At 36.5% G+C, this 17,184-nt stretch overlaps 1 protein-coding gene across 6 annotated transcripts in view; it reads right to left on the minus strand.

Moving 5' to 3' along the window:
* Cpq (carboxypeptidase Q) overlaps positions 1-17,184 on the minus strand; it is a 568,473-nt gene that overhangs the window by 184,071 nt on the left and 367,218 nt on the right. For all 6 annotated transcript variants that reach the window (XM_060393012.1, XM_060393022.1, XM_060393030.1 and 3 more), the window contains one exon: positions 16,214-16,325. In XM_060393012.1, coding sequence (XP_060248995.1) covers positions 16,214-16,325 — 112 coding nt within the window. The remainder of the gene's footprint in view (positions 1-16,213; positions 16,326-17,184) is intronic.

The following is a 17,184-nucleotide window of genomic DNA, read 5'->3' on the forward strand; positions in this document are numbered from 1 at the left end:
TTTGGTATATAGGAGGGCTTCTGATTTTTTTGAGTTGATTTTGTATCCTGCCACTTTGCTGAAGATGTTTATCAGCTGAAGGAGTTCTCTGGTTGAATTTTTGGGGTCGCTCATGTATACTATCATATCATCTGCAAATAGTGACACTTTGACCTCTTCCTTTCCGATTTGTATCCCCTTGATCTCTTTTAGTTGTCTTATTGCTCTGGCTAGGACTTCAAGTACTATGTTGAAGAGATATGGGGACAATGGACAGCCTTGTCTTGTCCCTGATTTCAGTGGGATTGATTTAAGTTTCTCTCCATTGAGTTTGATGTTAGCTATAGGCTTGCTGTATATTGCCTTTACTATGTTTAGGTATGTGCCTTCTATCCCTGATCTCTCCAAGACTTTAAACATGAATGGGTGTTGGACTTTGTCAAATGCTTTTTTGGCATCTAAGGAGATGATCATGTGGTTTTTCTCCTTCAGTTTGTTTATGTAGTGGATTACATTGATGGATTTCCATATGTTGAACCACCCTTGCATGCCTGGGATGAAGCCTACTTGGTCATGGTGGATGATATCTTTGATATATTCTTGGATTCGGTTTGCAAGTATTTTATTGAGTATTTTTGCGTCAATGTTCTTAAGAGAGATAGGCCTGAAATTCTCTTTTTTTGTTGGGTCTTTGTGTGGTTTAGGTATTAAGGTGACTGTGGCTTCATAGAATGAGTTTTGTAGTGTTCCTTCTGTTTCTATTTTGTGGAATAGCTTGAGGAGAATTGGAGTTAGCACTTCTTTGAAGGTCTTGTAGAATTCTATGCTGAAGCCATCTGGTCCAGGGCTTTTTTTGGAGGGGAAACTGTAAATGAGTGCTTTGATTTTCTTGGGAGATATAGGGCTATTCAGTCTTTCTACCTGATCTTGACTTAGTTTTGGTAGATGGAATCTAACAAGAAAATTATCCATTTCATTTAGATTTTCAAATTTTGTGGCATATAGGTTTTTGTAGTATGACCTAATAATTGTTTGGATTTCCTCAGTGTCTGTGGTTATGTCCCCCTTTTCATTTCTGATTTTGCTGATCTGGATAGTTTCTCTCTGCTTTTTAGTTAGTTTGGCTAAGGGTTTGTCTATCTTGTTGATTTTCTCAAAGAACAAGCTTTTTGTTTCATTGATTCTTTGGATAGTTTTATTTGTTTCTAGTTGATTGATTTCAGCCCTTAGTTTGATTATTTCCAGCCGTCTGCTCCTCTTGGGTGTATCTGCTTCTTTTTTTTCTAGGGTTTTCAATTGGGCCATTAAGTTGTTTGTATGTGATGTTACGAATTTCTTCTTGCAGGCACTTAGTGCTATAAATTTTCCTCTGAGCACTGCTTTCAATGTGTCCCATAAATTTGGGTATGTTGTGCCTTCCTTTTCATTGAATTCTAGGAAGTCTTTAATTTCTTTCTTTATTTCTTCCTTAACCCAGCTGTCATTGAGTAGTAAGTTGTTCAATTTCCATGTGCATGTCGGCTTTTTGTTGTTTCTGTTGTTGTTGATGTCTAACTTTAGTCCATGGTGGTCAGATAGTATACAAGGGATTATTTCAATCCTTTTGTATCTGTTGAGGCTTGCTTTGTGACCCACTATATGGTCTATTTTGGAAAAGGAGGAACTTTTAATACATGTCTCCGCAGATCTGATAAATCAAAGAGGAAGAAAACTAAATAATATATAAGTTTTTTGAGTAACAATATTTAGTTTGCTTTAATAAACAAATGTTAGACCATATTTCTAGAAAAGGGAGGTTAACATGTCACCTTTTCCAAGCCAACCCAATCCAGTTTTGAAAAATAGGCTACACTGTGGTAGCTCAGTAACCAATTGGTTTCCCAAAGTGAGGGGAACAGGGACTATTTCTAACAGGAACTCAATGACTGGCTCTTTGGTCTCCCCACCCCCGAAGGGAGGAGCAGTCCTGTTAGGCCACAGAGGAGGGCCTTGCAGCCAGTCCTGAAGATACCTGATAAAACAGGATCAGATGAATGGGGAGGAGGTCCCCCCCATCAGTGGACTTGGAAAGGGGCACGGTGGAGATGAGGGAGGGAGGGAGGGAGGGACTGGGAGGGAATGAGGGATTGGGACACGGCTGGGATACAGAGTTAATAAAATGTAACTGATAAAAAAAAAAAGAAAAGGAACTTCAAAAAAAAAAAAAAAAGAAAAATAGGCTACATAATCAACCAATATTAACTCTTAACAAATACCAAAAATTTGATACTCTACAGACTGTGTTATGACCCTTATCCAACAGAACTGGAACTCAATAACTTAACAACACAGTGTTGAAGTCAGATGAAAGGGGAGGAGGTCCTCCCCAATCAGTGGACTTGGAAAGGGGCAGGGAGGAGATGAAGGAGGGAGGGTGGGATTGGGAGGGAATGAGGGAGCAGGATACAGCTAGGATACAGAGTTAATAAAATGTAACTAATAATAAAAAATTTAAAAAAGTCAATTTGTCAAATGGGGATTCACAGTAAATTGCTTAGATTTGTCTTCTGGAAAAAAAAAGAAATTTAAAGAAAGTTGTAATGATTAGACTCAAAGAAGAAATCATAAAGAAAATTCTATTGTATCTATTGTATTTTAACTCAATGGCTATTCTATTCAACACTTGTGAGAAGCAGCCACCCTTATACTCAGATGCACTTATCGACACAAGTTTATGTGTTAGAAAATAAAGAACAGTTATTAAGAGACTAAACATTCACCTCAAGAAGACAGAATAAGTCTGACTATAAAATATCATTTATGTAAGTTTAAAAATTATAAAATAGTGTCATACTATCCTGTATATACTGAGCAAGTAATTTTAAAAACAACCTCAGATCATGATTAATCATGGGTTAAAACTGAAATGAAGAGGGGACAGTAGAGTAGGAAGGTTCAAAACAGATTTCAATCATGACTACAATGTTTTATCTTTTCCCCAGCAAGGATCTGAAGCATACAACCCAAATATTTAGCACTTAAGAAATCTAGGTAAATGCACCTGTTTATTATTCTCTGCCATTTAAAATATAATATAATATAATATAATATAATATAATATACACACACACATATCAGAGAGAAAGATGTACCAGCAACCATCAGAATAAGAAAAAGAAGACTCTCTACCTTTGCAGTTAATAGATGCATCAACATAATACCTTTGTCTTAGGAACTAGAAACAGAGGAATTTTAATTCCTGCCCTCTATACCAAATGAGAATTTCCCAGATAACACAGAATACAGTGTGTTCAAAACGCTAACTTCTATCATTACTGTATTCTAAAATTAAGAACAGTCTATTCTTGTCTTCATGACAATATAAAATATGGATAAAAATTTTATGTGAGTCTATTTTACTTAACTTTTAAAGCAAGGACATTATTGTTATTCTTAATAAAAAAACTTATAAAATGTGAAATACTCACAATTATTAAATACTTCATTCCAGTATAATGATGTAGAACGATAGAAAAGCTTTTCTTTAACATCACCACTATGAAGCTGCTTTCCTCAATATCCCATATCATTGTTCTAGCAAAATACTACATGTGAAATTCAACGAATGGTCAAAACAAGGAGGGTATAAGCACTGAAGCCCCCACCAGCATGCTATGCCACTAAACTTTCCATTTCTGCAGTTCTCATAAATATGTGTTCTGTTTATGTTATCCATTTCTTTTAGTAAGTACCATAGATCCAGCAATATTCCAGAGATAAAAAAATATGCAGCAGGCACATAGGACATATTTAGTAATTGATTGTATATTCTCTCCTCCATGTTCAATGCATGGTTGATCATGAAAATAAAAATATTAGACACAGAGTTCTCTTAATAGATATTTCACATTTATAAACACAAACAATGGTGTTTGAAACTTTTTCTATAAAATTTTTCTGTGAACAAAATTTATATTTAAATGACTTCACTTATAATTATTCAACTACAAAATATGAAACAATACATTATTTTTCTTCAGAAAGAGTAATTCTAGTACAAAGCACTTCAAAAAATATTTCTTTGTTCTAATGTTTACCTGAAATGAGATGGCTCAATGGATTTATGGTCTATAGATGGTGAAACAGGTATGCAGCTTTTGAAACATTATATTTTCTTATATACATTCATTAAAGCAGTAAATCAGAATAGTTTAAATTACACTCTAAATACACTCGGAATTATGATGGATACTCATGCAAATATCACTAAAAACAATCAGTGATATATGCATGAGTATCCACCATAATTCCTTCAGTTTCTTAGCATGAAGAGATTCTCAGAATCTCCTGAGACTATGAATACTTGATATTGCTAAAAGGCAAGATTTCTTGAGAACTTAGTCACCACATACATTAGAGATAGCACCAGGTTCTTTGTCTTCTCTGACTTGGTGTTTTCCTGTATCGCTAACAATTAACTTGGAAGTAAGCTCCACTGCCCTTTTACTTTTTTTCCTGCTATTTCTTTCCTACAGGAATATACAAGCTTGGTATATACAGTAATTCTTATGTGGAGGCCATTGACAAAGGATAAGAAGATGATAGTTTCCTCTTCTTCCTGCTACCAGAGTATAATTTTAATTGTGTATCATACTTATAAGACATTTGTTATATACTCTTCACTATAGCAATAAATGAAGACATCTTCTGATATTACTTTTATGTACAGTCATGGCTGAGTTTGGCTGTTCAGAACCAGCCACTGTTCTCTTATAGATGGGAGTTCCTGGTCAAGCCAAATTGGTAATGGTCAACAGACATGAAAGTCGAAATGTTGTTGAGGTTATTTCCTCTGCTGGACCACCTGCATGTGTTGTTCTGGTAATCAGTCTCTAACAATAATCGTTGCTATTTATTATTGTTGTTGTTATTATTATTGGCTTAGATAAGGCTAGTCACCATCTAAATAATTTCAAACCATCCCATTAACTATTCAAGATAAATTGCTCTCTTTGTAATGAAGAAAAACACAGAATAATTTGTTTAAGAAAACACAGCCACTACCACAGTAGGATTTGAACCCAAGAGATCCCAAGACTGAGCACATGATTATTGACTATCCATGTTGCCACCAAAGTACATTAAATTTTTGAGTTATTTAAAGCTAAAAGGCACTGAAGGGCTGCAAAGTCAAAGATATCTGGTTACCTCAAGAGTTCTAAAGAAGCTGCTGGTGTCAGGCAAGAATATGGGCTGACCACCAGCTAATCACTGATGATGATCTAATAGGAAGACATTAGTAATATTAAAAGCAAACATCTGATAATAGCCCATGTCTTTCAACATTCTGATCATATATCCACTAGAAACTCTCCGTTCCTATTGCTTGCAGTTGAGAATGATCATAGATTTATAGGGAATGATGTCAACTCCATGTTTGGGGATAATCTTCAAAACTAGGTAACCATGCAGGTTGGACCAGATATTCCAAATACATTATGCCATCTTCAATAGATCTATGGACCTAACCCTTATGATCTATGTTTAAAAAAGTTTATTGGAACAGAACTCACTAAGATTTGATTAAATCATTGCTTTTGAAAATGCAGTTAGTATGATGCAGAAAGTGTGGAATCCTATCACTTCCTCTTTGATATATTTGGCTTAGCAAGGTAGAAGCCAACTAACTTGCCACACACAGCAAAAAGCTCAAAAGCTGAGCCTAACATAGTTGAGATCCCTGCTTAGCTCCTCAATATCTTTGTGGTACTGACTGCATCATTTTAGCAGTTTAAAAAGAACTGATCTGACTTCATTTTAGAAAGAAGTCCTGTTATGTCAATCTCATACTCAAAAATATTTTAAGGCTCCTGCTGCCTATAGCACCATCACTTTTCAGCTTTGCATCTAGCTGCTTTCACAATTGGTATTTTTCATGTGATCAACTCCTACCACTACTTAGTCACCTTTTGCTTCAGAGTTACAGAAATATCCTCCATTCCTTAAATCATGGACTTCAGAGGGACATAATTTTGTTTTTTATTCTCCTACCACCTACTTTTTGAGTTTAGCTCAAATGTCCTTGCCTATGTGAAGTCATTGCTCTCAGATCATGAGCTTTTGGCAGAAGGAACTGTGCCAGCTCTTCATTTTGTTTGCCTTTTACGACATGGCCACTTACTGAAATATAATAACCTCTTTGAAAACCATCATACTATACTGTGATGAAGTTGTTTCAAAGAGGTAGTTCTTCTGAAGAGATCCATCCTGGGCTTGTATGTACTCCATTCTTGAGTGGGAAGAAATTCACTCAGACACTAAGGCTACATTGTTGTATCCTACAGCTGATCTTCCCTAAGAATCTGTTGCTTCTTTACCATTGCAAAAATGAGGATAGAAAATGAGGATCAATGGAATTCATTCTCTATTAGCATTCACCAGTCACCTCCCTTCTGGTTCTCTATTAGAAAGGGAGTAATTGGAGGCCTCCATCATGTTTTCTTTACTGTACTAATATAGTACAGTATATTTTCTTTGACTGTACTAACATAGTATGGTCTAACCAAATGATAAAATAGTAAAAGCAAAATTCAAATAGCCTATAGTTCTAAAATGACTACAGATTCTCCCATACCACATCCAAACTACTAGGTAACCATAATCTATGAGAATGATTTTTTTACAATTCTTATTTTATTCCATTATCATATGTACAGATTAATTTATACACAAGTTGTTGTTTATATACATCAGCAGAAATGCCTATGTTAGCTGAATGAGTGTAAGGCTGTCAAGTGTGTTGCTGAAACTTAGAAATGAATTTGAATCTCAGAACAAGTTCTGAGCAGTTTTCAGCCTTAAAAAACAAAACAAAACAAAACAAAAAACCCTGAAATATGTTTTGCATACTTTTACATGAACGCCAGACACTACATTAACTTACCACAAGAGGAATGATATATTTAAATAAAAAATTGAGAAGATCCCTTAAATGTATATGAGAAGGTGTCACAAATGCCCCATGACCATGGACTTACTTTTAGAAATAACCAAAAACAGGAAATAAGAAAAAGGGTGAAGACATTTTTTTTTGTTTCCAATTCCTCAATTGTTAAAGGCATTTGCTTCACTAAGTAGTTATAAAAAGGCAAGACTAAAATTTTCTCAGAAAAAAAGCAAACTACCACCTACACATTAAAAATTAAATTAACAAAAGTTAACCTGAATGGCGAGGTGATACTTAAATATTTTAAAGAAGTTGATCTTCTGTGTAGGTTCTTACTCTCTAAAATCAGTGAAGTCAAATAACTTCAATAGGATTTTTGATCTTCCTATGTTGGGTTTGTAAAATAATTATGGAGAAGGAACATCCAATGTTGAAGTAGATAGAGTTTCTGAAATAGTTTAAGATCAAAACTTCCTGTAGAAAAATTCAGATTCATGGAAAAAATAGCAGAGGGGAGACAACATATTTCAAGTAATTTCCATCTGTTTTAAATAAAACAGACTGTGAGGGCATGAATAAGGAGTCATTGATCAGGTAAAGTTTTCTGTGGGGTAAATACAGATGTTACTTAAGTATGGTCTCTATAGGCTAGTTATGAAACATGTTTGGTCTGAAAGGTAGCCGGACAATTTGAAATGAAAACAGATGTAAATCCATTGATTTTTAGCCCAATGAAAGTGATTATTCTTTTAGGCTTCTTTAGTTCTACAATCTCACAAATGCCCTAGCACAGGGTGTTCAAAAGCACATTCTTTCAACAAACATCTTTGTTGAGAGAAGAAATTACCAAGAAGAAATTTCAAAACCCATTTGTTTATAGTATGTTTTTTTTTTTCAGGAAATAATTTCTTATCAGGCTCAGGAAGAGTGTTCCTTGAGTCAAGCTGGGAATGCTATTCCTGTGAACTAGAATTCAAGAGTGCTTACCAGTAGTGCTAGGGTTAGAGTCAAGTTGTTTAGTAACCTTTTCCATCAGACAGACAGCTGAACCATCTTTGGAAGGGCATTCGACTTTCCTCTGCTTTGCTACCCTTTTCTGTACAGTGGCTGTCATAGGAGCTTTATCTGTTTCTTGGGGGCTATTAACAGGAAAAAATGACCACGTAAACACATAAAAAGATTAGCACATCACACTGTTCAGTAAACACAGTTGGTACTTTTAGTATAGCAGAGGCATGACTTTTTGGGATGTGTACCATTCCAAGTGCAATTTCTTTTCCAGGTGTTAGCCAGTCCCCATATAAGCTCAGGGACCCTACTATCTCTAGTTCTACAATTTAAATGTCTTTCACCTCATTGGAAGTTGCTGCCTATTTCCTTATGTTAGTCACAGTCAATTCCTGGTGCTTTTTCAGGGCAGACCTGACAAGAACCTGGGAAGAACACTTCCTCATCTATGTCATCTATGTCTTCATTTATGTCTTCATCTATGTTTTCATTTGTGCTGGAGATGGTTGGATAAGGTTCTAACAGAATCAAGATCTTAGCATATATTTGACTATCTTCACTGGAATCTTCTGGGTCAGACAGGCCTGATAATCCTTCTATAACTCTCCCCACCTATTATTTCTGGCTCCTAGTAATGTCAATAAAGTATTCAATCTAATAGTGATGTCAAGAATTCTACCCTTCTTTTTGATTCTTTTAAGAGGTAGCTGCTGGGAATATTTTCTTTATAAGAATAAAACATGATTATACAAAAATAAATAACACTTTAAAGACACACCACACAAAGGCACATCAAAGCAAAAGTGTGCAATTCCCGCTACTTTTTAGTCCTCACTCACCCATCCATCCATCCAAGACTGTTCCTAACAACAGGCTTGATCAGGTAAAGTTCTCTTGACCCCACAGAAAACTTTACCTGATCAGGCTTCCATCTCATTGTCCTTGGGAACTCCTATTGATCTTTACTAAACAAAGCTCAAGATTTCAAGAATCAGCATGTTAAGGTTGCCCTGCCCAGCCAAACTGTCTGCATTCTTCCTTCCACGGGTATCCAAAGTGATCTGTTAATGCCATGGTTATGAAACATTTTCAATAATTTTATGGCCAGTTTTGAATCAAATATCTCTTCTACTTCAAGAATGTCAAAGTCCATGTCTACTTCCTCTTTGGTCTAGGCATCCAGGACATAGATATACAATCAATACATCAAACACTTGTTGAGTGAGTGAGTAGATAGACTTTCCTGCTTGCTAATATTCACAGTCCGGAGGCTCACCATTTCAATTTTTAGAAATATGTTTCTTATGCATCCTACATTTCAATAGCCAGGCAGTGTTCCTCCTTCTTTTTCTTTTATTTCTATAGAATTAAACCACACAAATTCTAACTTCACAGAAAATGATAAAACTGGAAGAATTTTAGAGTAGAAGACAGTTTATTTTTTTGAATGAGAAATGAACAAAGTAAAATATAGCAGTTTGGCCAAAGGCTTTGTCCACTGACACCAGAAAGTTCCAGGAAATGACATCTCAAACAGTTTCACATCCAGTAAACCACAAACACACACACACACACACACACACACACACAGACACACACACACACACACACACACAAGATGCAATAGCACTTCACAGCAAATAGCCTGCTGCTGACATTTACTTAAGAATGACTGATTATATTTATGAAACACAGATATCTTATTAGATTAATTGAATATAATTTAAGCTGATGCCATGGTCAAAAGAGTTTTGACCTGTAAGAGTTTTTAAGTAGGAAGACAAAGAACAAGACAGTGGAAGGCTAAATTTTAGAGAAAGATTCTCAAATATCAGAGAGCCCCACTGGACCAACACTTCAAATTAACAAGCCACTGAGGGACTCAGATGTTCAACTGCCTGACATCTCATCCAAGGGACAGCATCCAAGAGTAGTGTCATTTTTCTTGGAAAAAGATTTCCACAGAGCCTTTATAATTCACCAATTAAACAGTTTAGGCTCAATGTAATTAAGTAATATAATTATGACCCATTCTTTTTTTTTTTTTTTTTTTTTTAAGGCTTACTGCTTCTTTTTCTTTCTTTTTGGCAGTGCTGAGGATCACACTCAGGATCTCACAGATGGTAAGTACATACTCTACTACTGAACTCCATTCTCATCCTCCAATCTCATCTGCAGTTACTGGTGCTTACTCAGAATTAGTAAGTCACACACTGGATCCAGACCCTCGTGTTAAAATACATATATAATCTAACAAGAGAAATTCAAAATCAATTTTTAAATTTTAGGGTGGCTATTTCTTCAACAGGGTGTTGGTACTGGAAGTGGTCAGAAGATCAGAGACACCTAAGACTCAACAAGGTTTATGTAAAAACGGAAAGTGTGAAGGATTCCTTAGGCTTCCGTCATACAGGAGATGGTAGCTTAAATGACTGTTGGCTCCAGAGTTGTACTACTATAACCAAAATACTAAGAAGGAAGAACACTTGCTAATGGGGTTAAAAAGCATCATCTTCTCTAAAGTTGATTTTCAGCCACTCTTGGGTTGAGTCAGGCCCTGTTGTAAATAGACTAGCTTAACTCTTCATAGTTTTTAAAACAAGCACATGAGATAAGAACTATCATTATCCTTATTTCCTAGATAGGAAAACTAAGGCACAAAGAGTCAAAGCAAGTTACCAAAGGCTAAGGTTAGGCAACCAGGAAGTTGCTGATCTGTGGAATAAATAATGCAAGTGGCTTAACTCCAGTGTTCTGTGGGCTTTTTGTTTCTTTCTTGTTTTTTTTTTTTTGAGACAGAGTTTTTCTGTGTAGCTTGGTTCTCCTGAAAATTGTTCTGTATACCAGGCTAGACTCTAGTTTAGATATTTGTCTGCCTCTGGCTACTGAGTGTTAGAATTAAAGGTGTGCGCCACTATGCCTAACTCAGTGTATTGTGTTTTCACAGTGTGGCAATGTTGCCTCACAACACACACTTAAAAAGAAATGTTACTTTTATTTTGCAGTTTAAGTCATATGTTCCTATGAATTTTCAGAAATTTTTCAGAGATTAAAGCTGTGAATTTAAAAGATGGATCAGTACCTACCAACCAAACAAACAAAAACTCAAATAAAAACAAAACTGAACTCAGTGTTTTCAGAGACAGGACTACACATTCTGTTCACCTCTGCCCGCTGCTTGACATTTATCCCTGAAATTGAATTCAACTCAATTAACAGTGATTTAGGTTCCCATGCTGAGGACCAGAGCACAAAGATTCAATATGTAGAGATGACCCAATTCTTGCTCCAATCTAGAGCAAATAAAGTGCTCTGGAAGATTACCATTGAGTGGAGAGGAAAAGAAGGCAGGCCAGAGTGTTCAGATGCTCTTTCCAAGGGCAGGAAAGTAGTTTGTAGAACAGAGTGACCTAAGACTCGGTTCAGATGAACTAATTGCTCTTTTTATTCCACCACTCTATTTATATCAAATTGGTAAAACATATTGAAATAAAATGAATTTCCAGAATTAACATCTGTGGACCATAAGGGCAAATATTTGATTTTCACGTTTCCCCCTAGAACCTATTTTGTTATGGAATGATTGAGACTGAAAGGGAGAGGACACCAAGGGATGGAAAGGAGGAAAGACTCCACATAAAATCTAGACCTCTGAATGTGTACATTTGGGTTTTATTTGTTGAGCAATTTTTCTCTTTAGCTTTACTCAGTTGTAACAGTAGGTACTGAGGTTGACAACAATGCCTGTGAGCAAATGTGGAGGTCTCCCAAGCTGTGCCCAGGCCCTTAGAACAGAGGACACGCCCTACACCTCTATGTGTGCACAGCTTCTACAAAAGGTTTTCTGGAACGCATAGTGGCTGCTCAGTGCATCATTCCTATCTTGTATGGTAACAATCATGGGATGTTAAAAACATGAAATTCAAGATTGCCAATTAGTTTGTTTAATTATTTTTCAAAAGATGCCGGTATCAGGTTACCTAGAGATATTTTATTAGTTTATTCATGTGTCTCTCAAAATTGTTCGTAGCATCCAACCCAAGGACATTCAACAATATCTAGAGACATTTTCGCTGTTACAGTTTTGGAGTAGTGGTGACTGATAGTGGCAACTAGTGGGCAGAGTCTGAAAATGTCATGAAATCACACACTATAATCTGAATATGTCAATAGTGCTAAGGTTGAGAAATACTTTCATAGAAATATCACACAGTTTTTCATTTCTACATTTTAAAATTATTTTTATTAATTACAGTTTATTCACTGTATCCCCCTTTTCCCCTCCCAATCCCATCCTCCCTCCTTCTTCCTCACCCGTGCCCCTCCCCCAGTGCACTGAGAAGGGATGTCCTTCTCCCCTTCCCTCTGATCCTAGTCTATCAGGTCTCATCAAGAGTGGCTGCATTGTCTTCTTCTGTGGCCTGGTAAGGTTGCTCCCCAATCAGGGAAAGGTGATCAAAGAATAGGCCAATCAGTTCCCGTCAGAGACAGTCCCTGTTACAATTACTATGGAACCCACTTGGACACTGAACTGCCATGGCCTTCATCTGTTCTAGGTTATCTCTATGAATGGTCCTTGGCTGGAGTATCAGTCTCAGAAAGACCTTTGTGCCGAGACTTTCTGATTCTGTTGCTCTCCTTTTGGAGCTCCTGTCCTCTCCATGTCTTACTATCTCCCATTTCTTTCATAAGATCCCCTGTACTCTGCCTAAAGTTTGTCTATGAGTCTCAGCATCTGCCTCAATACCCTGCAGGGTAGAGCCTTTCAGAGGCTCTCTGTGGTAGGCTCTTGTTCTGTTCCCCATTTTTATATTTTTATATACAAGTAAAACACAACTTATAAAAACATAAATTAAAATACTGCTTAATTAAAATATTTGCTTAAAACAAGACCATTTCAGTATTCTATCATTAGAATACTTTATTCTATCATTAGAATATTTTTTTTTTAAATGGAGTCTCTTGTAGCACAGTCTGGCCTTGAACTCACTATGTACCTGAGGATGACCTTGAATTCTTGATCCTTTTGCTTCTAACTCCTTATTACTACAATGACAGTCCTGTACCACCACAACCATTTTTTAATCCTTCTTTTCTTTATTATTATTATTTATAATATAATCATCGTGTATTCTGGCTGTAGCCCCCTCCTTCATCTCCTCCTCATCCCACCCTTCCTCCCACTCCCCTCCCATGTCTCTCCCCTAGTCCAATGATAGGGAAGGTCCTCCTCTTCTACTATCTGACCCTAGCCTATCAGGTCTCAACAGGACTGTCTGGATCCTCTTTCTCTGTGGCCTACTAAGGCCACCTCACCAGGGGGAGGTTATCAAAGAGCAGGCAACAAAGTTTATGCCAGTGACTGCTCCTGCTCTCCTTACTATGGAAACCCACAAGGAGACTGAGTTGCCCATGGCCTACATCTCAGCAGGATGTCTAGGTCCTGTCCATAATTAGTCTTTGGTTGATTGATCAGTGTACAGTCCCCTCTGGGCCCAGATTTTTTGGCTCTCTGCACAAAAGTGAAGTCCAAGTGGATCAAAGACCTCAACATAAAACCAGACACACTAAATCTGTTAGAAGAAAATGTGGGGTAGAGCCTTGATTTCATTGGCACAGGAGACAACTTCCTGAACAGAACACTAACAGCACAGGCTCTAAGATCAACAATCAAAAAATGGGACTGCATGAAACTGAAAAGCTTCTTTCAACAGAACAAAATGACAGCCTACAGACTGGGAAAAGATCTTCACTAACCCTACATCTGACAGAAGCCTAACATCCAGAATATATAAAGAACTCAAGAAGTTAAACACCATCAAACCAAGTAATCCAATTAAAAAGTACAGAGCTATATAGAGGACTATCAAATGGCAGAGAAACACTTAAATGTAAAATGTTCTTTGTCATCCAGGAAATGCAAATCACCTTATATCTATCAGAACGGCTAAGAACAAAAATTCAAATGACAACACTTGCTGGAGAGGATGTGGAGAAAGGGGAACCCTCCTCCACTGCTGATGGGAATGTAAACTTGTACACCACTTTGTAAATCATTCTGGCACTTTCTCACCATACCCATTATTTTTTACTTTCTTATCTAATAGTATTTATTTTATTATTAATTTTTATTTTTTTATATTAATCACAGGTTATTTACTTTGTATCCCAGCCGTAGCCCCCCTCCCTCATTCCCTCCCAATCCCACTCTCCTTCCCTCATCCCCTCCCTGCTCTTTCCAAGTCCACTGCTCGGGGAGATCTTCCTCCCCTTCCATCTGATCCTAGCTTATCAGGTATCTTCCAGACTGGTTGCTATGTCCTCCTCTGTGGCCTAACAACACTGTTCCTCCCTCTGGGGGGGGGGGGAAGGAGCCAGTCGTTGAGTTCATGTCAGAAATAGTTCTTGTTCCCCTTACTAGGGAAACCCACTTGGTTACTGAGCTACCATGGGCTACATCAGAGCAGGGTTTCTAGGTTATATCCATACATGGACCTTGGTTGCAGAAACAGTCTCATAGAGGACCCCCATGCCCTGATATACTTTGTCCTTGTGGAGCTCCTATTCTCTCCTAGTCATATTAACTCCTCCTTTTATAATGTCCTTAGCCATTAAAGAGAGGCAAATCAAAACAACCCTGAGATTTCATCTTACAGCCATCAGAATGGCAAAGGTTAAAAACTCAAGTAACAACACCTACTGGAGAGGTTGTGGAGAATTGGGAACCCTCCTCCATTGCTGGTGGGAATGTAAACTGGTACAACCACTTTGGAAATCAACCTGGCTCTTTCTCAAACAATTAGGAATACTGCTTCCTCAAGATCCAGCTATACCATTCCTAGGCATATATCCAAATGAAGCTCAAGTACACATCAAGAACATTTGCTCAACCATGTTTGTAGCAGCTTTATTTGTAATATCCAGAAACTGGAAACAACCCACATGTCCATTAACAGAAGAATGGATACAGAAATTGTACTTTTACACAGTGGAATACTACTCAGCAAATACAAACAAGGAAATCATGAAATTTGTAGGCAAATGGTGGGATCTAGAAAAGATCATCCTGAGAGAGGTATTTCAGGAACAGAAAGACACACATGGTATATACTCACTTAGATAGACCAAATGCTAGGATAAACATACTAAAATATGTGCACATAAAGAAGATGAAGAAAGAGGACTCGGAGTAAGATGATCAGTCCTTACCTAGAAAGCCAAATGGGTTGGACATGGGAAGTAGGAGGAAACAAGTAACAGGACGGAAGCCTACCACAGAGGGCCTCTGAAAGAAAGACTCTACCTAGCAGTATATCAAAGTAGATGTGGAGACTCATAAACAAACCTTGGGCAGAGTGCAGGGAACCATACACATTTTTAAGAGTTATTGGGGATTGAATCAATTGCTTCATGGATACTAGGTAGATGTTCTACCAATTGAGCTGTATCCCAAATGAGTAACTTTTAATTAATCTAGGTAGAAGTTTAGAAGAGCCTATAAAATGTCAGGAAATCATGAATTTAGAGACATATATACTTAAATAAGCAATTAATGTTTGACCTCTATGCCATCTGAAATAGAATTTATTCTGCAGGTTACTTTCCAGAACTATTTGAAGATGAAGCACTTTAAAACCACTACTGTCTAGTTCAGAAGGCAAACTATTCAGACTATTCTGCTATTTCTGTTAGAAATACTGTACTATATATCCACCCTTTTGACCAGCACATCAAAAGAAAAGGTATATGTTTTATTTGCAAAAATGTTCATCAAAAGAAGCTGCTTCTGCTATTAGTCATGTCTTTCAATGCCTGCTACTCTCAGGTTCAGTTTCTCAACCTGGATTCATATTATGGCTTCATACTGAAGCACTCTCTGATTTCCATGTAAAGATGATTGGTTCTTCCCACTATACTCACAGTGTGATGCTATCTTAAGAGGAGAGGGTAAGAAAATGGGGGGCAGTTGATTTTTCTCTGCATTTGTAATTCCTGGTCTGACACCATCTCCAACTGATATGGTTACATTTATTCTGGTTTTGTTTGTTTGTTCATTTTCCCCAGTAGATTACAATAGTATTTACTTTAGATATCTGAATATACTTGAAAAAAATTCTTTAAGGGATAAGTTAACTCTTATCCTTTAAAGAAAAGAAAAATTTCATTCTGGAAATAAACTAAGAAATTATCAACCACAGGAGGACTGTTGAACACAGCACAAAAATAAATCCATTCTATATAGAATTAACAAGTCATTACTGAGGCCCTCATACATTGGTTAAATACTTTCTAAATATTTACCAAGATCTTTAACAAGTGAGAGTGCTTCCCATGATATGAAGGCTCCACCACCATCATCCAGGGCACCTTGCCCAACATCCCAGCTATCCAGATGTCCACTGATCAGCACAACCTAGAATAAATAATAAAAAGAAGAAAACATGGCATCAAAAAAGAAACATTCAGCTATTTCAAAGATGAAGATCAAAAGTCTTATACTTGTGTCTTAGAAGACACATTGTTTCTAATGGAAAACGTTGTACAGCAGCATTGGTATAATTCCATGTTCATTCTCTGAGTGATGAAAGTCCTCCCCTTGTGCCTATTAATAATATAATCTTGACTACTAAGGAAATTGGTGTATTGCTGACTGTGTTTTAATAATTTTATAGTTTAAAGTAAAAAAACACAAAAAGGACCTCAAAATATCAACCATATTCTCAACTGGTTATTGATTGTAGAAGACACTTAATAAAAATATCAAATTTATTTCAAACGTAAGTAAAAACAATAATTTATTTTTTAAGTGGTGTGTTCTTTACATTATAAATTACTTTCGTGTTGAGTCATAAGACTTAAAGCCTAGATCTAATTAAAAAACCATTTAAGAGAAATTTATATTTGCATTAGGGCAAATATAGAGAAATGTGGAGAACATATTATAAGGTTTAAATCACTGTAAACTTAAATAGTATTTAAAGTAACATTAGTATTTTTCTTTCAGAAAACATGAAAGTGATTCTACTAAAACTAAGATAAACCTTCTCATTCATTAGTAGGGATGGAATCCAAGGTCTCATGAATGCTAGAGGAGTAATATACTGCCAAGTTGCACACTTACATGTTATTGAATTAAAGCATATGTATACATCTCCAACAAGCTGAAAACCAAGTAAAAAAGTGCTATGTCAATAAAGTTTTGATATAAAAATACCTGGTCCCTGTGCATCACATAATATGAAAATATGGATCAGAGAGATTATAGGACTAGA

The sequence above is a fragment of the Meriones unguiculatus genome, chromosome 1, assembly GCF_030254825.1.
Source record: "Meriones unguiculatus strain TT.TT164.6M chromosome 1, Bangor_MerUng_6.1, whole genome shotgun sequence".
NCBI lineage: Eukaryota > Metazoa > Chordata > Mammalia > Rodentia > Muridae > Meriones > Meriones unguiculatus.